Source organism: Drosophila teissieri, chromosome 3R (genome assembly GCF_016746235.2).
Source record: "Drosophila teissieri strain GT53w chromosome 3R, Prin_Dtei_1.1, whole genome shotgun sequence".
NCBI classification, from domain to species: Eukaryota; Metazoa; Arthropoda; class Insecta; order Diptera; family Drosophilidae; genus Drosophila; species Drosophila teissieri.
This window is the reverse complement of record NC_053032.1, coordinates 13443116-13467069: the sequence shown is the minus strand read 5'-3', so window position 1 is coordinate 13467069 and position 23954 is coordinate 13443116. Positions and strand designations below refer to the sequence as shown.

Genomic DNA, 23954 nt, shown 5'->3' with positions numbered 1-23954 from the left:
TTATAAGAAAAATTTTAATTACTTATCATAAGCTAAGACGCATTTCATCTGGTTTACCAGGCAAATAAAAACCATGTTTCCTTAAAATTCGTTATATATTTCTTATAATACTCCAAATTTGTGGTTTACTAGCTTACATTTGCACAATTGCCGCTTAAAATAAATAAACGCACATATACAATACACACATATAAAAACATAGACAACTAGATTATAGTTACGTTTTGGGAATGCCAACATTAAAATACGTATATTTAGCAACAATAGCGCGCATCAACACTTATCAGTTATTGTCTAGGAAGACGACGCAGTCGCACGGATTTCAAGCACTCCGAGGAATTTAACAAACACGGACAAATGGCTCTAGCCCTAGAGTTCTAACGAGAACCTGCATCTAATACTCTAGACCCAATGAGTCCTGACGGATTTACTTCTCCAAGGACTCCTGCTCGCGGTGCTGCCTCTTGAAGCCCCACTCTACAAAGACGAAAGCGATGGTGCCAATGGTTCCCGTGACCACCAGGATGCCCAACTGCACGTACAGTCCGAAGTGCGAGGAGTAGAAGAAGCTAATGGCCGCCGCCACCGACTGGGTGAACTTGAACAGGGCAAAGGCTCCCACGGCATTGTTCACATACTCCCCTCCAAGCATCGAGTAGATCTGGGTGTTGAAGCAGGCATCGCCCAGGCCCAAAAGGAAGGCACACACCAGGGCGATGCTGGCTCGGGGCGGGTCCAGGTAGGATATATCGGTGGTATCTTTAAACGGTGCACTGTTCGGCAGGTTGATGAACGTCATGAAGAACGCTGCCATGTGCATCACATAGCCGGCAATCACGATGGGATCGCGTCCATATCTCGTCGTCTTGTTGCCCAGTATGCCAAAGAGTCCTCCTCCGAAGACCTCGCCGGCTCCAATACAAATGCCCACCAGGCCAACGATCTCCTTCGGCGTTTCGGCTATTTTCGTGGTGAATCCAATCGCTGATCCAAACACTCCGCTAAAGAACGACAACTCCAGGCCTAGAAAATTAAGATTCAGCAATTAGTATCTCATTCCCTTTCCCTTTTGCAAACAATTCGACCCACCTGTGTAAAAGAAGGCCAAACTAAGGAGCAGCATCTTTTTGGTGAGGAACAATTGTCCTGCGGACTTCAATGCGTATATGGCCTGTCCACAGCCCGTGTGCTTCTGCTCCAGCTCGTTGTCGTGTTCGGCATTGTCGGGCATGAATCTCAGGGCGGCCAGAAACACGATGCCCAGAACAGCAATCACCGTGAGCACGCCGATGACCAGATTCCGTGTCTCCTTGTCGATGCGGGTCTTGTCCTGGAACTGGTAGTACACGAACAGATTGCCGATGAACATGCTGCACTGCAGCAGGGCCCAGAAGACGCCAGAGTTACGAGAAATCGTCGAGGATTCACTGCACCGAGCCAGGTAGGTTCCCTGACCCGTCCAGGTGATCGAAGCACCCAATCCTAGCACTGCGCTGCCCACGTACAGCAGCACCGTCGATGGGAACATGAACGTAATCATGAAGGCCCTGTAAAAGATTTGCAATTGTTTTAGTTACCAAAATGTTCTTGTCGTTCGGGCGGATCTACTCACGTATAGGTCAGTGCTCCCACGACCATGGCCACTCGGGGTCCGGTAAAGGAAATGAACGAGGGTGCCAGCCAGTTGGAAAGCGAGAAGAACAGGTAGATAATGGCCAGGCTGGTGTAACCCTCGCCCTTAAATGTATCATCTTCCTGGGAAATGCTATCCAGTATGGTTTTCTACAGATTGAGAGATTGGATTGAAAGGTGAAGCGATTAGCATTTTGGTAACGTGCCAGACACATTTTGACGGTTGCATGCCAATGAACCAACGGCCGACGCATTTGTTTATTGTTTTTCTTTAAATGTTATACGACAAACGTGTTCTCAGTTCAAGTACGCAACATACAGGTATTTCCTGTCCGGATATCTTTTTTGAGACACAATCTCCTTAAAAAATCCCTACCAAAAAACTAACTTTAAAACAAGTTGAACTTGAACTGTTGATCTGGTTTGTTTATAGTTAGGATGATTTTTTTATATGTTATATTTTATAAAACATGGGTTCGGTTTAAATTCGCCTCTAAGCAATCTAAGAAATAAATATATCTTTAAAATCGTATTCTCATGAGACTTCTTGGAATTCAATGGTAGAATTTACTTCCTATATTGAAAACTTACTTTCCTTATAAGAGTAGACATTTACGTGCTTTATATAACCCATACTCTCTAGTGCGTTGAAAAAACAACCGCAGCTATTGAAAAAAAATTAATACGCCTTGGATCTGCAACCCGGTTCAGGGTTAAGTTTACAATTCTTGTGAATGTCAATGGAAAATTACAAGCTGCATATGCGAAACATGTTTGCGGCTGAGTCTGAAAATTTTCCATTCCAAAGGACGCATCTCGGCAAGCGTCGAATGGTCTCGTTATCTGAGCGAAAAATTCTGACTCTGACACGATTTCGATTTCTATTTGCATCAATTAAGTGGCGCTGCAAATCCGATCCGGTCCTCGTGCCCATTTTGAAGTCCAACTTGAGAGGTTGCACCCACTGATAATGCTTTCGAAGTGCCCCATTGAAATATACTTATGAATGATCAGTGGCTGTAGCAAGTGAAAGTTGAGAACTTAATTGTCTGCAATCGAGAAGCGGAACTGAATTGTCATTCAAACGTTTCATGCCCCTGGGAGTTCAGGAAGTATTTATTAAATCTTTGTACGGAAAGTGCTTGAAACTGCTTTGGGATGTCGCCTATGTGCTAACCTAAGTATTTCTAAGGTACATAAAAAAAAACGAACTAATGTTTATGGCACTGGTATAGGGGAGCATAAAAAGCAAAGTATTATAGGGGATCGTAAGGCGGTGGCGATAAGAAATCTCGAGTTTCAAGTGCAGTTATTCCTTATCAGCACCAATAGGCTCAATGAAAATTTGTTGATGATCTCCTTATTATCGGATCGATCGAGAATTGTGTCAAGTGTTGAGCAAACATGGGCCGAAAGAAAGTTGAAATGCAATAAAGAAAGTACGGTGCGTACGCGGATATGCAGCAGAATGTGCTGAACAACTTATTAGGTCAATCGTCGCTTTGCTTTGTTTATTTATTACGCAAAAAAACTGGCACAACAACTCGAGAAAAACTTCAAAAATGTGTAACGAGTTTGGATCGATTTTCCTTGCAAAAGGTATATGGACGTTCGCTTGAAGCTCGCACTATTACTTAATTTTATTATATTTCCTTAAAATTGCAATAATAAGGAGAAATATGCTTGGTTATTGTAATCTTTAAGTATGTACACAAAATATAAAATTGAAGGGAACGCTTTTCTGGATCCATAAAAGTGCATTTTTGCTTCGCTCCATTGTGAGCTCGGTTTTATAAAATAGTTCATTTGATTCATTGATTTGCGTTGGATTGGATTGAATCTAAGTTTGATTCGTATTCAGTTTATCTGCTCTACATTTTTTATCGGTATCTCATCGTGTCTATCTTGCAATCTGTCCTTGCTATTTTAGATGTTAGTTGTATCCTTTCAATACGATTAATAAACTGCAGCGTTGCAAGACAACTTCGCTTCATTTGGCGAACTTTATGTTAATGGTGCGACAGTATGCCTCGATTTCTGCGATCGTCTTCTTGCCAGTCTCGTAGGATCTAAAGTTAAACTCCGTATCTGTGGCATGCATGAGATCACTTAGTTTCTGACCTCGAGTTATGGTGAACTCGGCTTCATCAAATAGTTTCCGTTTCATTTCAAAGGACATGCCAATTGATTGCACTGAATCCGTAGACGACTTATCCTGTGGAATGGATTGTTGCTCGCTGTCCTCACTCGCTCTTATGGACTTAAGCTTTTCTAACAAGGTTGTGGAACGAACTGTCTTTTGGGCCGTGGGCATCGGCGTATTCGATCCCTTGGCGTTCAGGAATCCGTAGGTGCGACCATCCACCATTTCCGTTTCGCGATTAACATCGAAATCAATATCTCTCTTAAAGTACTGTGTCATTTTGTTAAGTTAAGTTATGTTGTTATGCTTAGATATTTATGGTAATCTGATGTTGCATTGATGATATATTATGCAGGACTTACTACGTTGATTTCAAATTAAGCAATGAAATGACTTCCTAGCAACTGAAAACAACACAAATCCTGGTATAATTTCAAATTAGTTGATCAAAAAGAGTGCAATTCCATTGATATTTCTTTGCTTGCCTCATCTGACTTGTCAAAATGTTACAACATTAATGGGGAAATTCCCCAGTTTTAAATAGCCATTTATAGGGTGTTCACGACAATCGGTCTGGCCAGGCCAGACTTGATTTTCCGCTCTTTTGGCCAGACATTGTTGCACCCGACTGCCGGTGGAGAAGTTGGCTTTTCGGCAGGGGGGTTGTGGTGACTCGGTTTGGGGCAGTGAGTGGTGGTGGGCTCGTCGGCGCACACCCACTTTTCGGCTTGTTGTTGTGCAACCGGCTGTTGTGGGCTATGCTTTTTGTCTGGGCGCAGGCGCTCCGCCCGTCGCCAACCCCACTGCCCCCGCCGCCCACCGTCTTGGCCAAACTGATGTGTGCATACATATGCATGCGCGTATGTTGGTCAACCTGGCTTACTTTATTGCTGACGTGGCCTTGAGCCTGACGTCTAACACACAGCACTTACATATGTATGTGGGCTTGTGCGGCGGCAGCGAACTTGCAATTGCAATGACATTGAAAGAGTTTTGCCGTTTGACGCGTATTCGATTGCGCAATCAGGTGGAAAGCGGTTTGTGAAAGTGTTCTGCTTGCTGGCCACTCCAACGATTGCACCATATGACCCAAGGCCTCGCTTGAAAATTGCTCTCTAATAGACACGGAATACGGGCCACACACTGGCCGATCGATCGATCGATTGTTGGTCTAAAAGTTTGGCTAGCTGCACTTGAAGAAAACTCGGGTTCTGGCAAAGCTCTGTGTTGCTTTGAAGTTCGGAAGGCCATTAGTTTGAAAATGTATTTTGCAGCCCGCTTGATGTTTCTGAAAATCGTTTCTAATTAAACAACTTTTTACAAGCTTAAACATAATCTCTGGTGTGATTTAAATATTTACACTTCCTCATGCCAAATAGCTTCACAAGAACTCACAATAGACCCTATTTTGTACTGTGTAGCTATAAGTTTAGCTAACTACGCCAATGCACGCCCTGATTGGAATTTACTTTTGCTTTTTTGTGCTGTTGCCGTAGTAAATTGTTTATAAAGAGAAATACCAACTGGAGGGCAGTCACAAAGGCAAAAAGGTTACATATAAAATAGACAGAGAAAAACAAAAATGTAAGCATAGGGACAGATTACAACGATTCATTCAGTTTTGAATCATTTTCTGTGGCACTTGTCAGAAGGTATTGATACAGTGCATTGAACCATAACGAAATGCTTGAAAACGAGCTGTTGGCAAACAAAGTACTTGCAAAGGCCGATTTGGTGGCCAGTTTAGAGTTCGAGTCGCGACCACAACTAAATCGCGTCACATACACAAATAAGACGAGTTAACGCGTAAAAGAATACTTTTTCGCATACCCGATACCCGACAATCCAGTTGGCTAATGAATCCCCACTCACGAACTACGTTCGCATTTCATATAGTATAGAAATAGGTACATAAGTCTGTTTTCTGGTTTTTTTTGCCTGCTGTTGGCCTTGATCTTACGGATTTTATCACTGACAATAAATAACCGACGAAATAAACCGCTATAATGCAAGCAACCAGTCAATGAACGCGTCCATGTGCCTATCTATGCCCATTATTACCAATAAGTGTAATCCGCTGTGTTCATTTGCCAATATTAATTAGGTAATCGTTGTCACTTGATTATAGCGACGGATTGGAGTATGCCCCCAAAAGTCTGCCTATGAATGGTGATCAGCTGCTTCTCGGTATTAATATCCATATTAAATGGAGCGGAATTTGTGCAGGTCAATAATACATATCTTGTACTAGTGGCCAGTGAGTACTACGCATAACTATTTTGATACACATAATTATTCAGTCGTTGGGATTCAGGCTGATTCTATTATCATTGATGCTTATATATTTATACATATATATATTATATATATTTATACATATACTTCTTTGCTAAGTCTTCACTTTCGCTTGGAAACTTATCAGTGAACTGATGATGCTGTCAAAATACGAAATATTTGTATATAGAAGCAAGTCTTTATTATTTGTATACAGATTATTCCTATTTTAAAAGCTGCACCAATTGAATCAAACTGATTCTACGATAGGCAATCATAACGTGTCAGTTATATGTAAATCAGTTTGAACCTATGGGTTGTGGGAAAAAAAGTGTATGAAAGTTACAAAAGACCTATTCCCTTATTGGGGTCAACTTTTCTGGCTTGGAGTCGTGCTCCATCATGAACGATAGGTTCTCAATGTTTAATGGTTCTCCATTGTTCATAATATAGATATGCATAAAGTAGGCGGAAGGTGTGAGTTGCGGGGAAATAATTGGAGGGGAGTTTTAAATGCCTTATTCGCCTATTGGGGTCAACTTTACCGCCCCATTCTACATTACTAACGATACTGCTCTGCGACGGATGATGAGTTTACCAGTGCTCCGAGCAGTTCTTATCAATTTAATTTTACACAGCGCACAATGGCCGCCGAATGACTGGTGACCTTTGGAACAGGCAGTACATTAAATCGTTATTGTAATAAGCAACTCCTTGCCACTTTACACCGCCACAAATCAGGGGGTAATACGGGCGAACAATTGCCGCTTGAATGGCGGCAATGTTATAACATCCTGTGACGCGGGTTGAAGTGGGCGTAGTGGGCGCACTTGTGGGCGGCAAGGGCACTGCGATGTCTATTGACAAGGACAAGGACGAAGGTCCAATGGCAAGGATGTCAACAACAACGCCCACGCATACACACAAGCGGGGGTACAGAGAGAGAGAGTAAGAGAACGGTGAGCGTAGAGAGGAATGACTTACCTCGATGTTACACATGGTCTGGAATGCCGTAAAGACGAACATAAAGCCGAAGCCCAGGATGAGTATCATCAGGAATTTGAAATCCATCCTGCTGCCGCGCTATATCTTTTCCAATCACGATAGAATCCAATTTAATTAACTTGTCGCGCACTTTTGCATTTGCATTTGCATCTGCCGACGTCACAAGAGAGGAGGGGAGGCGTGAGGTGGCGTGAACTGCAACTCTCTTTATCTCTCAATTACCGCTAGAAATCCCACAATAGACAGATTCAACTAGACGCATCTGTTTAGCACTTAACGCAAGCAATTAAACCCAATGCAAATGCTTAAATAACGATTTACACATATAAATAAAAATACGCAAAAACACAAAGCTAAAATACTGAGCAAAGGGTAAATGCAATCTTCACGCGCCGAGGACCGAGAGTTGAATGGAAAAAGACTTCCAGAGGCAGCGCGGTAATAACAGATTCCCTAGGCTCACCATCGTCCGACTGTTGTATACCCTTCACACGAATTGTATAGTCTGAACTGATTAATTTAATACTATGTTGCTACAATTCAGCCTCTTATTGACGATTAATCTTAAAAGTGTTTTTGTAAAGAAACAATGAAAACTTTGAACGTGTTTAAAGCCAATTATATTTCAGTTTTCCTATACATTTTTGTTTTAGCATTTCCATATCAATGGACTCTCATTTTATTAGTGCAGTGAGAGAGAGATAATAAAATTCGAGAAAACATACACAAACAGTCGTGGGCACGATCTTAGACATAGTCATGCGAAGCGATTATCGATATATCGATACCTGCGCGGGTATTCGATTGGTTTCATTAAATTGAAAATCATTTATAAAAGTCATAATCAGATGAGTTTCGGTGCTCGCCTAAAACATCGGACGGCTGAGTTGTTTGAAAATCCAAAGAAATTTCTAATGCTCGATCGTTGTCTTGTAAAGTAGATCCTTGAACTTGTAAACTCTCAACTACGTGAGTGTTTCCTTGATCCTCAATAATTTTGTGAGTTCCTAAGATATTTGATTCGTTTTGGAAAATTGAAGATTGGATATCTCGAGGAGATTGATAGTTATTCTCTTCTAAGGCTAGCTCGTGCGACGATGACTGACCATTTGGGGTTCGCAGGCATAAGGGACTGCCACATAGTCCAACCACAGAGGCATTCTCCACATCGGATTCCCCTCCAGAAGTATGCTCGGCTGGCCTAACGTCCAAGCCAACGGGCACAGGACGACAAATAATTGAAGCTTCAGATCCTCTATTCTCCTCCACATTCCCTCTTATATCCATCACCGAGGTGGTACTGCTATTCCCGGAAATCATTGTTGGCGTGCTCCTGGGATCATTCGCTTTTTGATTCAATTCGATTGATGCATTGGGTGTAGCCGGAGTACTTGGAATGGGTTTGGTATAGGTCCATCCTGGGGATCCGAATAGTATTTGCATACTATTTGTGGTCGGTCCGAATAAACTTGGTTGCTTGGTATAGTCTAGGGTACAACCTGCGTCGAAAAGTGACGGTTTATTACTGGTGGTGGGAATATCAGTTTCTTTAGACTGATTGGGTCGTGTTTGTGGATAAGTGATTTCTCGTTTCTGCTTGACAACGCGCTTTGTGTTGCCGCGCATCCGCTTACGCGCTTTATCCATCTCAGTTCCAGATAGAGAGTCCTCACTTAGTATCTTGGTGGCCGATTTCCAAGGGTCCAAGCGTCCGAGACTGCGCTTACGACGCTGAAAGTTGGCCATTAAAAGATTAAACAGAATGAAGATTTCTTTCGATCGCAGACATACCGCATTCTGCACAGCTCTTCGCAGTGGTGTACCAGGATTGCCCGGTGTACTTGCAATGGGATTGGGTAGAACAACTCCCATCCTGGCAAACACTACGTTGCTAAGCGCATATCTAGCCGATCCAAGACGCCTCACTATGCCCAGCTTGGTCAAGTTGCTCAGGGACTGCTTTATTACCTCATCTACATGGGCGACCGGAACGCAGTTCCGCATTTGGTACTTGACCTGATCAGTTATTGCACTAACGCGGACAAAATGAGTTCGGGAAGATTGAAGTATGCTAATGGCCTTAAAAACGTTGCGATTCACCTTTTTGGGTACTCTAAAGTCGTCCATTTTAAGGCCAATACAATAATTTAGCTTTGTCATGTGTGTGCTTGTGTCACGTTTAGAGTTTGTGGATCAACTGAATTGAAAGTGTTGTGGCGACCATTGACATTTTCAGTTTATGGAAAAGTCTACTGGGATGTGTTTCCCAGAGGCGTTTTCCCATTTTATTTTATAACATTTAAAGAAATATCATATGTATAGGTGAAAGTGTCTTTTAGTGTTCTAACATCGATCGTTTATAATATAGTTTATATATTAGTTCCTTGATAATTCTTTTTTTTTTGGCTTACGCTAAATACTAAAATCTTTCATTTGCAGGTATTTCTTTTTCTTTGAAGCGGAAAGTTTTCCTCCATTTGTATAATTTTTTTAGATTTATAACTGAAAATTTCTCTCAAATTACAGTGATTTTGAGATAACAGTGAATGAAAAGCTCCAATTGCCATCTATTGTACATAAATATCCAGGTATTAAGCAATTATATGCGTGTATAAATACAAAGTTAGTTTGCGTCTCTCATAAAAGAGAGCGAAATAAAAACATTTCCGGAGCTGGTTCGTTTAACACAGACGGTATAAAGTTTTCGAGATACAACAAACAGTTATCATCAACGCTTTATCTTAGAATTAATTAAATGGGCTTCTGCTCTGTTAGGAAATATGTTCCGCGGACATTTGCAAAATGGAAAATTATGTTTCTTTGCTTTACTTGAATTTGATTGATTTTCTGCTAAACCCTCCCATGATTGGCCCTACGCTCAACCTGCCTATTCGCTCTTTTTGTGTGTAATGACAGCATCCTCAATCTCCTCCTTGGGCTGGTCTACATCGCCCCATCCCCATGTGGCGTGAGTGCCGTCACCGGTACGCTTCACTCGCTTCTTGATGATGTCCGTGGACACCGTCTTGAGGTCGTATGCCCAGCCGATCTTGGCGAAGAAATCGATGAAGCCGGTAGTGAAGTTTAGCGAGTATTTTCCGAACTCGGCCGTTTTGTAGTCCCAGGGGAAGACGTGGTGGTAGTTATGCCATCCCTCTCCAAAGGCCAAGATAGCCACCGAGATGTTCTCCGAAGGATTGATAAATCTATAAAGAACAAAGCTATGTAAGTACTCATTTACACGTCGTCCAAACCCTTAGCACTTACTTGTCGTAGGGACGACCACCGAACTTGTGGGCAGCACTGTTCACCAGCCAGGTTACGTTCAGGATGAAACACCAGCGGAACATGGTGGCCACAAACCAGGCGTTCACGAACGATTCGCCCCAGGCGTACATAGGCACCACGGTCGGGATAATGAAGCAAGCGATTGGCATCAAAAGCATGTAGTATCTGCACAATAGAATTAACATATTTAAATTTGCGGCGACTTAAGCGAATGGAGTTGCTTACTTCTTCTGGAACATGAGGATAGGATCGGCGCGCAGATCGGATAGATCGACACCTTTTCCCTTGGCTTTCACCTCCGGGTGCTTCTTGCACAGCAGCCAGCCGACGTGCGAGAAGAAGAAACCACGGGTGGCGTTGTGTGGATCGGCATCAGTCTCCGAGTATTTATGGTGGACGCGATGGTCACGGGCCCAATGGTAGGCGGCATCCTGGAAGGCGATCGTGTTGAAGATGATCAGAATCACTCGCAGTGGCCACTTGGCCTTGTAGGAGCGATGCGCCCAAAGACGATGGGCACCGGCGGTAATACCCAGGCCAGAAACGACATATAGTAGATAAGCTAAAAGAAGAAATCAATTACACAGTTGGTTAGCTTAAGTTTTCCAAAGAGAATACCATAATTTCATTTAAATGATTCATTACTACCAACTTTACTTAATTTTTAAAATGAAGTAACAGATCCTCGGTGACTTGACAAACATTTTGATATTGCTTACTAATTCTGATCGCAAAGGTGATCGTTTTAATTTATGTAAGGTAATTTGATTTGCGGCAAAAATAAACACCTGCACATTGAGGTAATCGCGTATATGGAAAGTACGATCAGCAGTCTGTGCCATGTTTAGTCTGGACTTCCACAATATCAACTTGGTGAAGGTTATCAGGGCGCAAGCCTTAGATAACCTCTATATGGTCGAGAGTTCGGCACGCGACAGGAAGATGGCAATGGCTGTCAAGCCTTACCAAAAGTATAAAATTTCCATAATGTTTGCTTATTCGTTATACATATATTTCATAATGCTGAATTTTAAAATGATACTGTTAAAAGTGTTTTATACATTTCTACAGAAAGACGTTTGCCATTAGAACTTTACTTTGAAAAGTGTGATTCTGCGCAATTGAGATATTGTTTTGTTAATTAACATGACCTTCTTGACCTCTTGCCATTAAGTAATAGTTAGATATAATGCCTAATTATAATTCGTTACATGCAAAGTGGTAAATTTGAATAGCCCAAACATATCTAATATTATGATTCTGCAAAGTCTGCCGGTTAAAGATTTTATTTAATGGCAATTTAGGGATCTTTGGACACCAAAGTATATTTGTTGGAATATAGTGTGGATACAAGAGACCTCTTGTGACCCCTCTCCCATTGTGATAAATTGTTGACTCACCGGTTATGACGGTCTGCCACTTGGCGGAAGTGACCATAAGGTAGGCTCCATAGAGGGCAGCCAGATGGAGGTAACCGAAGGCGATAATGTTGCGCCAGACCAGCTTCAGGCGGCGCTTTTCGGCCTTCTTCATGACGGTGATGTCCTTGACAAGTCCACCGTCGGTGGTCTCCACATCGCACTCGAAGAGCACTCCGGTGGAGTCCTCCTGCAGCTTGGTGGGGCTCTGACCCGAGTCGGCGGCGGCACTAGCTGCTGCGATCAGCGAGTCCGAGATGGACTGGGCACCGGCTTGGGCGTTGGGCGGCATCTTGCATCAACTGGCGTGCGGAAAGAAGTTAAAGCCAACAAATTAGTAACGACATAAACAAAAGAGCAATTAGTGTCTGTGCCAACTTGGTGGCTTGGGCAATTAGCCAGGTGAGCCGAATGACTGAACTTGACACGCTTTGGCTTGGTGATTCCAAGCGGCCTTTTTATGGCCAGACCCCGAGGTGTTTAGTTTAGCTGGGTTGAGTTGAGTACCCTTAGATATTGTGTATATTCTTGCCTAATGCGGATTGTTGTCTTATTCGGCTAATGGCTAATGGCTAATGGATGAAAAAAATCAATAAACGCTGCTTGCGCGTCCTTGTGTCAGGATTCGCATGGCATGCATAATGTAAAAAGCCGGTGTGGGAACAAGCACCAGGTGGATTTCTGAATGTGGAACATGTGGATAGTGGGTCACTGGGAACTTGAGCAGATGGAAACCTTGGCTCAAGGTTACTAATAAAGCCAGGAACGCGCAGTGACACGTTTCGTGGAAAATTCCTTCTTCAATGAACTCTAGCATGCTTTGTTATACACACACACGCACACACACACTCACACAGCCTAAAAAGTGTTAAATTAAAAAGAATTGCAAACTATTCAGCAAAAAGTGAACAACCGCAAGTTCGATGGAAGTGCACTTGAGCCCACTATTTATGATTTTACCTGGATTATACAAAAAAAAAAGGTGTTTTATTTACCGTAGCCAGAAATTAACAAGCCGTTCGGTTAACTGGCGTATAAAAACTGCTGTGCAAAATTTGCCGACGACGAGAATCCGCAGCATTTGTCGAAAAGCTCGCTCAAGAGCTTTAGATCAGCTAAAGCTTTTGCAGGTGTGTGCGTGCGCGCGTTCATATATTAGCAGATTAGATGTGGTAGATGTTGGCCAGTTGGGCGATTTTATTTGCCCATTGCTGAGGTCAGGGTTAGATTTGATATGTCTAGACTATAGACGAGGAGACTTTAGCCCTATCTAATCGGAGTCGCCCTTAACAACCTGACGTGTCTTGCCGACGTGTTTGATATTGTATAGTATCTGTCCGAATCTCTATTCAATCGCATGTGAATCACCTGCTAATTGCGGCTTTATCAGACAAGCGTTTATTACAAAACTGGACAGTTGCGTACTTCGAACCCTGGTTGGGGCCATTACCCAGTTAAACACGTGAACCTATGGTCAAGCAAGAGCTTACAAATCATACGATGCTAAGGCGATATGAACACGAAAAAGGTGATTAGAAGAATGGCGGGCAGTGGCGTCAGCAAGGGGGTTCTTGTAAAGGGCACCTTACAACAATATATAACTTTTTGATCATGACATCTACATTACTTTTCCGTTTGTTTTTTATTTATGTGTTTTGTGACAGTGCATAATTGAAAAGATTTATTTTTTTTGTATAACATAGCAATATGTATATATTAGGAATACTAGTTTACGTTAAGGGAAGGCCATAAAATAAGACAAGTTTTAACATAATTGTGTATATACATATATACCTCGCACATATACAATGCCTCAGCACCCCTTTCCTTAAAATGGTTCTACAAACGCCTCTGATTTTTAACAGATTAGATGGAAAGAAGAAGAATTCCGCATTCGCTCACATAAATGTACATGTGTTTGTAATGCAAGAACAGCAGATCACACGCGAAAGCTTTTAACGTGGCGAAAGAAGAAAGGGCCAGAGACAGTGGGAGGGGAAGAGAAAAAGCTAATGCCGCCAGCATGTCAACAAAAAAGCCGACTGTTTTTGGAGCCGCGAGAGCAAAAACCGGTAAAAACCGACCACAGTCCACCAAAAGACAGCAAACATTCGAATGCAAAGTCTGCAAACATTGCCCATTTATCAGAGGCACGCATTGAACTTGAAATTTGCTGCTGCTTTTGCCAATTTCTTGCGGTTATCTCTGTTTCTTTCTTGCGTGAAGGGAACGGAAAGCGTGGGAGCTTACACGAGAGCAAAAGAGAGCGGCAGAAAGCGCAAAGAGCAAGATAGAGCGAGAGTAGTTTTCCATTTGTTATTGTTGCGGCCCGTTATCACGTTGCAAGAGCGTGATGCTTCACTGAGATATTACACGCATAAAAAACTAAAGCATGTTCTCAAGTTTGGATAAAGAACTGACAATTAGGCAAAACTAATGGAACTGTTTTTTTTAAATGAAAGTTATGGAAGTTGAAATGTAAATAAAACTACTTTTGTATTTAAACTGCATTTTATATTAATAAATTAGAATAAAAATCGTAAATAAATGAAACTACCCTTTGAATATAATTATTCCTGGAACCAATTCCGGCAAGTATATTTTTAAGTACAGTTCGTGTCGGCCGATTTGTTTAGGTGTTGTTTTTGACAGTTGAATATTTGCACTTCATCTAATTTAACAAATAGACTTTAACTGGAAGACTAGATCGCCGCTCGAACGAACTGTAGCGCAGCAAGAGTGATAAATGATTTCTCGCAAATTCGAAGCACTTAATTTGCAATTTAAGCGTATCCATGCATAATTGCAGTCAAAGTTCGTTCACCGTAAAAAAAGAGAGAACGCACAGCTTAGTTGAAATGCAAAAAAGAAGCAATTAATTCATATGATAAATCCAATTGAGCACGGAAGCAGTGAATGCGTCGGCTAGAGAACTTCGATTGCCCTTGCAAATGCGATTGTATGTTAATTTGGCATTAAAGTACAAAACTTGACCGTCCAAATGAGTTGGATTTACCCATATGTCGGTACAATGCCCTACATTTTCGTCACCTTAATGGAATTCAAAGCGTTCTTTACGCACAGGTTTGGCTTGAAGGATAGCTAGTGTATTTTTCGTTGCCTTTCTGACCAACAAGACAACTTGAAATAAAGCCAAATCTAACCTTCCAACTAAAACCTTGACAAAAGCGAAGAGTGAGCGCTACATAAAACTTGAACCAAGATCGTTTGGCCAAAGGCCCTCAAAATGAAAATCTCAAAATCACAAGAGTTGGCAGTCAAATTGAAAGTTAAACAACCCAAATCTCTAGCTGGCTTTTCTCGATTTTCTACTTGGGGTTTTACGTAAACACTGCTCCCACTGGGAACTATCTACATATGTATATATATACCAATCCTGTTGCAATAGCTCAACAAGTGGCCAGCTGGAAAACCAACCTGTTTTTCTTCAGCTTCCCAAAACTCGCACTTTTCCACTTTGCACAGTCGGTAGTCCGAAAACTGAGGACACTCTGCGATCGGTCTTTCAATCGATGTGATATATATTTTCAGTGTAGGAGTGGCGAAGGCACACGTCCGCACACTAGACGAACTCGATTGGAACTGACCAACCGGTCGCACGGTTGCCAAAACGAAAACAAATCGATTAGGCAAATCGGCGGGACAACGTCAGAGCTTTTCTCCTTCTCCGCCGGCGTGTGCATTTGGTGGCTACTTCTCCCGAGCTTCCCAGATTACCGGCATGCACGTAGCCCCATCGGGCGCACTAATCTCCATGAAATTGTAAACATCTGCGAAATGGCAAATACTTTCTATATGCTAGTATCTATATGTACATATGTACATACATATATCCGAAATGCGTAATTGAATCCGAAATAAGCGGTGAAGTTTTGGAGTCAATTACGATGGGGCTTGTCAACAATACAATTACCGAAAGTTTAAAATCGGGATAGTCCCCGCAGCTGTTGGGGTTAGCCTTCGCACTTTGAATCCAGCTGTAGGCTTGGGCCAATTTTAGGGCAATCTTATCGATGTTCTCCGGTGGCCCGCCGGCTGTCCAAGATAATGGTTTAGCCGTGAATACACCTGGCCTCTCATAATCTGTTTTTAGTTTATTTTACGGTTCTCGCACTTTGGCCGGTCCAAACCAGTTGACAAGATCAACCTCCTAGACCCATAATTTTACATATATTCCACAGAAGTCGACACGAAAACAAGGCTATTTTGCATATGTATCTCTTTTGTTTTCCAATATCAGATGAGCTCAAGTGACACGCGAATTTCATACAAAACTTCCATCTAACTGCATATTTATGTCATAGCGATTAATTACGTAATACTCAGACGAATTGCTTGCGCCAAAAGAAAATCCACTACGAAGTTTGAGAAAGGTGACTTACAACCTTGACACCTGGGTCACTAAAATATTAACTAATTTTTTAAGGTACAAAAAAAACTATGAATAGGATCACTACGTTCTATAAAACAACATTTCTATTAGGAGGTCAAGTGTGAAATTGTTTCTAAAAAAAACAATTAACGAAAAGAATGCCTACGTTCCAATGAAAAATACTTACATTAAGGGGTCATGTGTAAATATATTCACATATACATATGTATAAGTTTTAATGTACATCCATAATTTTCTGTATTAAACAACAAAGTAATCATAGTGCGCAGTTTAAAAAAAACGATGAGCTTCAAATCTGTAGAATTGTGTGCAATCGAACGAAAATATTCATAGAGAAATTTTAGCAATCTTTTAATCTCATCACCAGATGCCACACATACATACATATATGGTAACTCTTGGGACGTCAATAGAATGAGAACCGAATCGTTAGTTAAGCTTTTCATCAATAAATGATATTCTAATCCCACTAACTGAGTAATAAAGTCCTAACAAAAGATGTAACACTTTATACCTACTATTATGAAAAGAAAACTGCCAAATAACTCTTTTGCGTTCATGATGCAATTGTTGTTAAATATGAATGTAGTTCTTGATAAAACGTCGAATGAAATAAAAAAAATATATTGCTCCACTTTCCAACGTGGACGGTGGAATGAGGCAGTAAGTAACTAATCTGTCTTTTGAGCAAGAGTATTGCTAACACGAACTGATTAATCAGATTCCGATTGGAGTCCGCTATGCGTAGTTCTGAATGCCCCTCAAAAGGGTTAAATCGCTTGGGGATTAGGCACATGAGATGTGACGTCACTGGGGCGTGCGCGCGCTAAGGTCACATGTAAACAACTTTCGGTGCATTGTACTACTTGCAAAACTATAATCTATTAAATAAATTTCCATTAGTTGATAATCGACCATATTTCTAATCAGTTTTAAAACAGACGCCGGTGATGCGTCTGATTAGTGATCACGTGCATAAAATTGCTTAAAATAAGTAATGCTTTATTTAATTTTGGTAGGTTTGTTTGTGTACAACTTACGCAAATGTTATCCAAATCAAGAGAGTTAATATATTTTTAAGATTTATCACCAAGTTCCAACGAAACAAAGTCTCCTGTTTTAGTGATGGCAAAGCAGTCCACCTAGTTATGAGTTAGATGAGTATCGATAGCGTGTTTTATCGTATCTTATCGATATCTGTCTATTTTTATTACAGCGATGTTAAAGATTATATTTATAACGGTTATAATTGGCGTATTATTACTTATCATACAATAAATAAAAACGCAATCTCAGCAAATCTAAATTATTTTACTTGAAATTCGTTTATATTTGAAATTAGAAGTAATTGTAGATTGTAATTTACATGTACATGCGATACATACAAATATAAATCTTAGGTTTTAACCGAAATTTTCATTGAATTAATATTAGTTTCATCTCACAGTTATTAAATTCATTACAAAATTGTTTAATTTCTTGTAACTTTATATACATAATAAGCTTTGAAGTCTCTCCAATTTAGTTCTTTCGTCAAAGGAGTCAAAGCATTTTGAATAAAAAGATTTTTTTGTTAATTACTTAGTTCTAAAATAAATTAAACAATCATTGGCTATCGAGTATCAGATTCGAAGAGGTTAAACAACTAGTCAAGTTGATAAGGATGATGGGCATTGATTCTTTAATCCTCCAAATGTACCAAAGGCGGATGGTGAAGATCCTGATTGCAACTTTTGCCAGGATGCTCATCGTGTCCAGCTTTCTGGCGGATGCCCTGCACATCTGCCAATACTGGCGACTGGAGCAGAGCATAATGAATATGAACTGTCGTTGTGGGCTCATTGCGGCTGGAGTCTGCATCAACTTGCTGGCGATCGGACAATTTATTGGCTCGGTGCTGATTGTGACTAGAATGGAGATTTATCTGGGCACGGGACTTCTTTGGCTGGCGGCCCACCTGCGGCTGGCCGTCAATCCGTCGCAATGGAGCCTCGCCAGGTACTTCCAGCTGTGCAATCTGATCAGTGCCCTGTTGGTCATAATGCTAAGGTCTCGACGCACCGCTGTTGTCGCCTTCCTGCTGCTCACCTACGTGAACTGCAAGGATATGGAGCGGCTTCTGTGGCACGTCCTCTACAAGTACGCTGTGAAGCTCTTGGTGGGCCTCATCCTCGTTGGTTACCGGCAAAGGGTCTCCGCCGGGCTGATCGTCCTACTGCTGTCCATCCATTGTGTGGACATGCACATCTGGCAAGAGTCGTCCCTGCGGCTTGTGGCTTCAGCTTCGAGGGAAAACTTCTGGCACAAAGTGTCGGTGTCTGGCGGATTGATCTTTATTGTCGTGAAAAGCCGACACTACCATAGCATGTTCTAAGCTGTCAGTCTATTTAAAAACAACACCATATATATGATGTCGCAAGAAACTGAGCCGGAACAGAGTTCCGAACCGAAGCAGGAAGATGAGCCAACCCCCACTGGCAGTTTTCTTTGCCTGCACACATCGCCGCCTCTCCACATCGCCCTGCACGGCATGTCGGCCCTCACCCACACCCGTTTGTCTAAGGCCGCCTTCGATCTCTGCCTGGAACTGCTGGAGGCGGGGGTCAAGCCGCAGGCTTTGGCGGACATAGTCCTGCACATACTGGAGTTCAAGGAACAATTGGATTGAATAATTTTCCGAAGCCATACAACTGAAACTTTCCTACAGACACCTGATTAGTCTTATCACATCCGACCTGCTCAACTCAAACCTCAACCCTGGTCGTGATTACTCGAAGAAATCCCTTTTTGATAAGCAATATCAGTTATAATTCGCACACGCTATTAGCAACCATCATAAATGTTTGATAAGAGACCAGATAAATGGCAATATTTTGGAATACGGTGTTCAGTTTCATAGTTATGTTTTGGAGTATCACCGTGCAGTAGCTCATCGTAGTGAAAAACGCCTAAAGCTTGTTGTTATTAAGTTTTTAATTTAGGAGTACTACAAAAATCGTGATCTTTTATCGACGAAGAGCACGTTTCTGGCATCCGCCGCTGTCATGTCCTTATCGCCCCAGCCCCACAGCTCGTGGGAACCGTCGCCAGTGCGGAGTACCCGCCGCTTAATCATGTCGGGAGCTACTGATTTGAGGTCGTAGGCCCAGCCGATCGTGGCGAACATGTCGATGAAGGCCGTGGTTATATTAGCGACCCCATTCGGCCGTCTTGTAGTCCCATGGGAAGGAATGATGGTAGTTGTGCCATCCCTCGCCAAACGTAAAGGCCGATACATAAGCATTCTGGGTGGGATTCATGGTCCTGTCGAGGTTATAACATAGTAAATATGAAAGCACTCATTACCAGAACTATTGACAACCTACTTGTCGTATGGACGATTTCCGAATTGGTGGGCCGCACTGTTCACCAACCAGGTCATGTTCAGCTGGAAGCACCACCTGAACATGCTGGCCACGAACCAGGAGGAGGCCAGTGTCTCATTCCAGTAAACCATTGGAATTACAGTGGGCAGAACAAAGCAGGCGAGGGGCATGAGGATATAGTAGTGCCTATAAATGAATAAAATAAGCTTATTAATTACTTATTTATTTAATCGTCTATTTGAACCCCCAATGGAGATAATAGTCATTATTTTTCAGTACTCCTCATTATATTTGATTAACTATCAAATAATTATGTGCGAATTACTTTCGTTGGAACATCAAAATAGGATCGGCGCGCAGGTCGGAGAGGTCCAGTCCCTTTCCCTTTTCCTTGATATCCGGATGCTTTTTGCACAGAAGCCAGCCGACGTGCAAGAAGAAGAACCCACGGGTGGCGTTGTGCGGATCGGCATCAGTGTCCGAGTATTTGTGGTGGACGCGATGGTCACGGGCCCAGTGGTAGGCGGCATCCTGGAAGGCGACCGTGTTAAAGATGACCAGAATCAGGCGGAGGGGCCACTTGGCCTTGTAGGTGCGATGCGCCCAAAGACGATGGGCACCGGCTGTAACGCCTAGCATGCCAATGATATACAATCCGGCAGCTTTGGGCACCAAAGGAATGGATTAGAATGAAAATAGCCCAACGATGGAAGTTACTTCAGCTAACCAAAAAGAGTAGTTTCGAGTTTCGCCTTTGTGAATATGGAGTACAGGCCATAGAGCGCAGCCAGGTGCTCCAAAGCGAACAGGATTATATTCCGCCAGACCAGATCTAGCCGACGGTTCTCTGCTCGTTTCAACTGGAATCTATCGCTGATCAGGTCTCCGTCGACTGTTTCCGCATCGTATTCGAATAGGACACCTGTTTGTTTGGAAGAAATCCAATTCATCCTGGTGGTGTATCCTTGAGTAGGGAACCGTATCCTTTTCGAAATGAAGGGAATTGCCCTTATCCTGAACACTAGACAAAACTTTTTCTATTTGTAACAATTTGTTTTATATCCTTGCACTATGTAATCTTGGTTTTAGGCCCGACCGAATCCGGCAATGTCTTTATTACCACTGCCGTTGGAATTTCTAACGCATATACATATAAATTACACTAATGGACATTTGATTTTGACGCGACTGTTAAATAGAAGCAAATAATAATTTAAGAGCTCTGTGCCAGCTTTACTACAGACTCAACTTCAAAGTTCAAAGAACAAATAAGTTTCATTTCAATCAGTTTCAAGTTGTCACTGTAATATAAGAATAAAGCCATTCACATTTCATCCGATTACAGTAATGTATTTGAATAAGTTAGAAAGGTCGAATGGATCAGTTTGAAACTGGTAATAGGTGCGTTATATACAAAATTAAATTAAATGATTTGGAACAGTTAATTTTGTTTAGATAAGGCATAACTACTTTTCGTTTGGCTTATCTTTGGGATCTTTACTATCGACGCTTTCAGCTGGCTTTTCTTCGGCCTTCTTCGACTTCTTCTGCGCCTTTTCGGCCTGCTTTTGTTTTTCGGCCTCAGCCAAAGCAGCCTCCTGCTCCTGCTTTAGTTTTTCCTTTTGCGCAGCAGCCTCAGCCACTTCCTCATCGTCCCAGTCGGCCATCGAGCGATCGCGCTTTAGCCACGAATGCGTGGTGTCCGGCTTGAAGGCTGCTCGAGAATAAAAAGGATTTAGAAAATGAAAAACCAATGCTGCTGGACCAACTCACTCTGGTTAAACCACTTGATACCGTTTTGCATGTCTTCGATGATCTCTCGAGACGTGAACATCACCTCGTTCTGCACCGCCTGGTGGAAAGTTGAGGTCTCGAAGGTGCTCGAGTAGACAGAGTTGCGGTCGTGGATTAGCGCGCGTTGCGGGAACTTGGCTAGACAGGTGGCTAGCTCCAGGGCATTGCCCAAGGCCGTGCCCGTGGGCACAATCCGGTTGACCAGCCCAATGTCATGGGCCTCTTGGGAGCCCACCGGACGTCCCGTCAGTATCAAATCCAGGGCACGGGACAATCCAATCATGGCCGGCAGCCGAATAGTGCCGGCATCGAGCATTGGCACACCAAAGCGTCTATTGAAGAATCCCAATACGGCGGACTCCTCCATCACGCGCAAATCACACATGAGTGCCAGTTCCAAGCCGTTGGCTATACAGTAGCCATTGATGCCGCACACAACTGGCTTCTTGATCTGGCGACGCGTGGGACCGACAGAGCCCTCCGGTCGCATCAGGATGTCCACGCTAATCTCCTCCTTCTCGTCGGTGCTGATCTCCAGGATGTCGAAGCCGGAGCAAAAGGATCCGCCCACGCCGTACAGCACGGCCACCGGCGAAGTATCGTCCGCCTCGAAATTGGCGAAGGCGTCGCAAAGTTGCGAGGCTGTGAGCGAATCGATGGCATTGCGCTGCTGCGGTCGATTGATGCCGATCAGGGTGATGTTCTTGTCCTTCTCCACCAGGATGTTCTTGGGCGGCGCCGCCTCCGCCTCCTGGGTCGCTGGATCTGGAGCAATTGAGCGGTTACTACACTGGCTTACGTTCACATTATGTCACCGGCTTTTTCGCCGATTGATGTACATACCTTTATGCAGCGCTATTGTCGAGGAAAATGTGCGCCTTGCTGCGGTTAAACGTGCTTGCTGGCCCACCTGCTGGGCCAACAGACCTCCAAATTTGCGAAGCATGGTCTAAGCCAAAACGGCTATCAATTATTCTGTACAAAGAAGAGCAACAAGCTGAATTGCTTACCGGAAAGTTAAATATTGGTCAAGTTTTGTAAAAACAATTCGATAGTAATTGTTTTACAGAGCTGCCACAGTTTTATGGCAATCCTATTATGTTAGCTTTTTCCCGCTAAGCTCAGCTATTTTAAAGTTATTTTGGTTTGCGGTAAATCAAAAATGAATGCAACTGAATTTGCTTAAAAAGGTTTAAGATTCTAATAATACAGTATATATACAGTTTAAAGTGTTCAATTGTTTCTTTTTGATTCATTTTGCTTTCTTGTGTATGTGCAGAAAGTCAACTTAGCGGAAACAGTTGGCAGCACTGACTTTGTAAATGCGTTTTGGCATTTTCAAAAGGCGTTAGTGTGTTTTGGCGGCGTCACACTGAATGTTTTTGCGAAAAGAAAATTGGCATTAAGCTGCAAAAGCTATTTTAAACTTAAAAAATAAACAATGGTCGTGGATATGGACACTAACGAGACAGCCGTGGAGCTCACGGAGGCGGAGAACGAGCTGTACGACAGACAAATCCGACTCTGGGGTCTGGAATCTCAGAAACGGTGCGTGCAAAAAAGCCGGCATTTTGCAATGGCGCTTTAATACGCTAAAACAATTTTAATTTTCAGCCTGCGTACGGCCAAGATCCTCATCGCCGGACTGTGCGGCCTGGGCGCTGAGATTACCAAGAACATCATCCTGTCCGGAGTCAACTCCGTAAAACTGTTGGACGATAAGAACGTTACCGAGGAGGACTTCTGTTCGCAGTTCCTGGCCCCCCGTGAATCGCTGAGTACCAATCGTGCCGAAGCATCATTGGCACGGGCACGTGCTCTCAATCCCATGGTGGACATCTCCGCTGACCGCGAACCCTTGCAGGAGAAGGCCTCGGAGTTCTTCTCCCAGTTCGACGTGGTGGTGGTCAATGGCGCGACCAACGAGGAGCTGCTGCGCATCGACACCATTTGCCGCGACCTGGGCGTTAAGTTCATAGCAACTGATGTATGGGGCACCTTCGGGTTCTACTTTGCCAGTCTGCAGAAGCACAGCTACGTCGAGTAGGTCCTTCTATCTACCATTGCTCACTGAATTAAATTTTGTGTTACAGGGATGTAATCAAACACAAGGTCGTATCTAATGCGGACAAGAAAAAGAAGTATGAAACAGTCTCCATTCCAACTCAGCGTGATGTGGACTACCCCGGCTACTCTGCCTGGCTTGAATTCGATATTACGGCGCCTAGTTATTTGCGCAAACTGAAGCGCAATGGCCCGGGTGTGTTGTTGTTAAGTGTGCTGCAAAAGTTCCGCACAGCCCATCAGCGCGATCCCAGCTACAAGACCAGAGAAGCTGACCTAGAATTGCTTCGCGGGATTCGCGACGAACTGTTGCCCAACTCTATCCTGAGTGACGAAGCTCTGGGTCTGATTTTTGCACAGATCTCACCAGCCGTCGCGGTTGTTGGCGGAGTTGTGGCCCAAGAGGTCATCAAGGTGGTTACTAAAGTAGAAGCGCCGCACCGTAATCTGTTCGTTTTTGATCCCGAAACTTGTGCAGGATATGTCGAGACCATCGAGGCGAAGTGAACTTATCCACTAAAGGCTTATATTAAAAATTTGAATATCAAATAACACCA

The 23954-nt window shown here is 42.9% G+C and overlaps 9 protein-coding genes across 14 annotated transcripts; 3 read left to right on the top strand and 6 right to left on the bottom strand.

The window, feature by feature from the left end:
* Positions 1–76: 76 nt before the first annotated feature.
* On the bottom strand, positions 77–7452 carry LOC122622614 (UNC93-like protein MFSD11). The gene is made up of 4 exons (XM_043801194.1): positions 7034–7452; positions 1613–1782; positions 1090–1547; positions 77–1023 (listed from the first exon to the last, which is right to left on the bottom strand). The coding sequence occupies exons 1-4, from the start codon at positions 7118–7120 to the stop codon at positions 428–430; spliced, it is 1311 nt and encodes a 436-aa protein (XP_043657129.1). The 5' UTR covers positions 7121–7452; the 3' UTR covers positions 77–427.
* Positions 1826–4166, bottom strand: LOC122622617. The gene has a single exon (XM_043801203.1). It carries the CDS (start codon positions 4052–4054, stop codon positions 3623–3625), a length of 432 nt encoding a protein of 143 aa, XP_043657138.1. The 5' UTR covers positions 4055–4166; the 3' UTR covers positions 1826–3622.
* A 199-nt stretch (positions 7453–7651) lies between the features above and the next one.
* Positions 7652–9285, bottom strand: LOC122622615. Of its 3 annotated transcripts, none has more exons than XM_043801198.1 (3): positions 9155–9285; positions 8846–9086; positions 7652–8785 (listed from the first exon to the last, which is right to left on the bottom strand). In XM_043801198.1, the coding sequence occupies exons 2-3, from the start codon at positions 9056–9058 to the stop codon at positions 7880–7882; spliced, it is 1119 nt and encodes a 372-aa protein (XP_043657133.1). In that variant the 5' UTR covers positions 9059–9086; positions 9155–9285; the 3' UTR covers positions 7652–7879. The 3 variants fall into 3 exon arrangements, with proteins under 3 accessions (XP_043657133.1, XP_043657132.1, XP_043657131.1); XM_043801197.1 differs by having other exon boundaries at positions 7652–8553; positions 8689–8785; positions 8846–9280; XM_043801196.1 differs by having other exon boundaries at positions 8846–9279.
* On the bottom strand, positions 9284–17325 carry LOC122622616 (acyl-CoA Delta-9 desaturase). Of its 4 annotated transcripts, none has more exons than XM_043801201.1 (5): positions 17215–17325; positions 11743–12062; positions 10568–10904; positions 10322–10507; positions 9284–10260 (listed from the first exon to the last, which is right to left on the bottom strand). In XM_043801201.1, the coding sequence occupies exons 2-5, from the start codon at positions 12050–12052 to the stop codon at positions 9942–9944; spliced, it is 1152 nt and encodes a 383-aa protein (XP_043657136.1). In that variant the 5' UTR covers positions 12053–12062; positions 17215–17325; the 3' UTR covers positions 9284–9941. The 4 variants fall into 4 exon arrangements, with proteins under 4 accessions (XP_043657136.1, XP_043657134.1, XP_043657135.1 ...); XM_043801199.1 differs by lacking the exon at positions 17215–17325 and adding an exon at positions 15199–15358; XM_043801200.1 differs by lacking the exon at positions 17215–17325 and adding an exon at positions 12721–12739.
* Positions 17326–17743: 418 nt separating this feature from the next.
* Positions 17744–18548, top strand: LOC122621580. The gene has a single exon (XM_043799493.1). It carries the CDS (start codon positions 17838–17840, stop codon positions 18546–18548), a length of 711 nt encoding a protein of 236 aa, XP_043655428.1. The 5' UTR covers positions 17744–17837.
* Positions 18457–19030, top strand: LOC122621582. Its single transcript, XM_043799495.1, has one exon. The coding sequence runs from the start codon at positions 18582–18584 to the stop codon at positions 18840–18842; it is 261 nt and encodes an 86-aa protein (XP_043655430.1). The 5' UTR covers positions 18457–18581; the 3' UTR covers positions 18843–19030.
* Positions 19031–19116: 86 nt separating this feature from the next.
* On the bottom strand, positions 19117–20712 carry LOC122622499 (acyl-CoA Delta-9 desaturase). The gene is given in 7 exon segments (XM_043800969.1): positions 19117–19368; positions 19370–19477; positions 19540–19725; positions 19865–20201; positions 20267–20483; positions 20485–20523; positions 20701–20712. Coding segments are annotated over 7 exon segments (1107 nt in total). The 3' UTR covers positions 19117–19160.
* Positions 20713–20868: 156 nt separating this feature from the next.
* Positions 20869–22489, bottom strand: LOC122621578 (probable enoyl-CoA hydratase echA8). The gene is made up of 4 exons (XM_043799491.1): positions 22344–22489; positions 22177–22282; positions 21313–22098; positions 20869–21253 (listed from the first exon to the last, which is right to left on the bottom strand). The coding sequence occupies exons 2-4, from the start codon at positions 22277–22279 to the stop codon at positions 21006–21008; spliced, it is 1137 nt and encodes a 378-aa protein (XP_043655426.1). The 5' UTR covers positions 22280–22282; positions 22344–22489; the 3' UTR covers positions 20869–21005.
* A 148-nt stretch (positions 22490–22637) lies between these two features.
* Positions 22638–23949, top strand: LOC122621579 (SUMO-activating enzyme subunit 1). The gene is made up of 3 exons (XM_043799492.1): positions 22638–22881; positions 22948–23376; positions 23427–23949. Exons 1-3 carry the CDS (start codon positions 22775–22777, stop codon positions 23902–23904), a joined length of 1014 nt encoding a protein of 337 aa, XP_043655427.1. The 5' UTR covers positions 22638–22774; the 3' UTR covers positions 23905–23949.
* Positions 23950–23954: the final 5 nt, after the last annotated feature.

Bases quoted from the DNA above. Each gene is read 5' to 3' on its own strand.
- LOC122622614 (XM_043801194.1), bottom strand. From the start codon at position 7,120: ATGGATTTCAAATTCCTGATGATACTCATCCTGGGCTTCGGCTTTATG. The intron at 1,548-1,612 runs GTGAGTAGATCC...AATCTTTTACAG, and splicing joins GTGGGAGCACTGACCTATAC to GGCCTTCATGATTACGTTCA. The intron at 1,024-1,089 runs GTGGGTCGAATT...TTAATTTTCTAG, and splicing joins TTTGGCCTTCTTTTACACAG to GCCTGGAGTTGTCGTTCTTT.
- LOC122622616 (XM_043801201.1), bottom strand. From the start codon at position 12,052: ATGCCGCCCAACGCCCAAGCCGGTGCCCAGTCCATCTCGGACTCGCTG. The intron at 10,905-11,742 runs GTGAGTCAACAA...TTCTTCTTTTAG, and splicing joins GTGGCAGACCGTCATAACCG to CTTATCTACTATATGTCGTT. The intron at 10,261-10,321 runs GTAAGTGCTAAG...TGTTCTTTATAG, and splicing joins GGTGGTCGTCCCTACGACAA to ATTTATCAATCCTTCGGAGA.
- LOC122622617 (XM_043801203.1), bottom strand. From the start codon at position 4,054: ATGACACAGTACTTTAAGAGAGATATTGATTTCGATGTTAATCGCGAA.
- LOC122621582 (XM_043799495.1), top strand. From the start codon at position 18,582: ATGATGTCGCAAGAAACTGAGCCGGAACAGAGTTCCGAACCGAAGCAG.
- LOC122621578 (XM_043799491.1), bottom strand. From the start codon at position 22,279: ATGCTTCGCAAATTTGGAGGTCTGTTGGCCCAGCAGGTGGGCCAGCAA. The intron at 22,099-22,176 runs GTATGTACATCA...CAATTGCTCCAG, and splicing joins GACAATAGCGCTGCATAAAG to ATCCAGCGACCCAGGAGGCG. The intron at 21,254-21,312 runs GTGAGTTGGTCC...ATTCTCGAGCAG, and splicing joins TATCAAGTGGTTTAACCAGA to CCTTCAAGCCGGACACCACG.
- LOC122621579 (XM_043799492.1), top strand. From the start codon at position 22,775: ATGGTCGTGGATATGGACACTAACGAGACAGCCGTGGAGCTCACGGAG. The intron at 22,882-22,947 runs GTGCGTGCAAAA...TTTAATTTTCAG, and splicing joins GGTCTGGAATCTCAGAAACG to CCTGCGTACGGCCAAGATCC. The intron at 23,377-23,426 runs GTAGGTCCTTCT...TTTGTGTTACAG, and splicing joins CAGAAGCACAGCTACGTCGA to GGATGTAATCAAACACAAGG.
- LOC122621580 (XM_043799493.1), top strand. From the start codon at position 17,838: ATGATGGGCATTGATTCTTTAATCCTCCAAATGTACCAAAGGCGGATG.
- LOC122622615 (XM_043801196.1), bottom strand. From the start codon at position 9,214: ATGACAAAGCTAAATTATTGTATTGGCCTTAAAATGGACGACTTTAGA. The intron at 8,786-8,845 runs GTATGTCTGCGA...GCCAACTTTCAG, and splicing joins GAAGAGCTGTGCAGAATGCG to CGTCGTAAGCGCAGTCTCGG.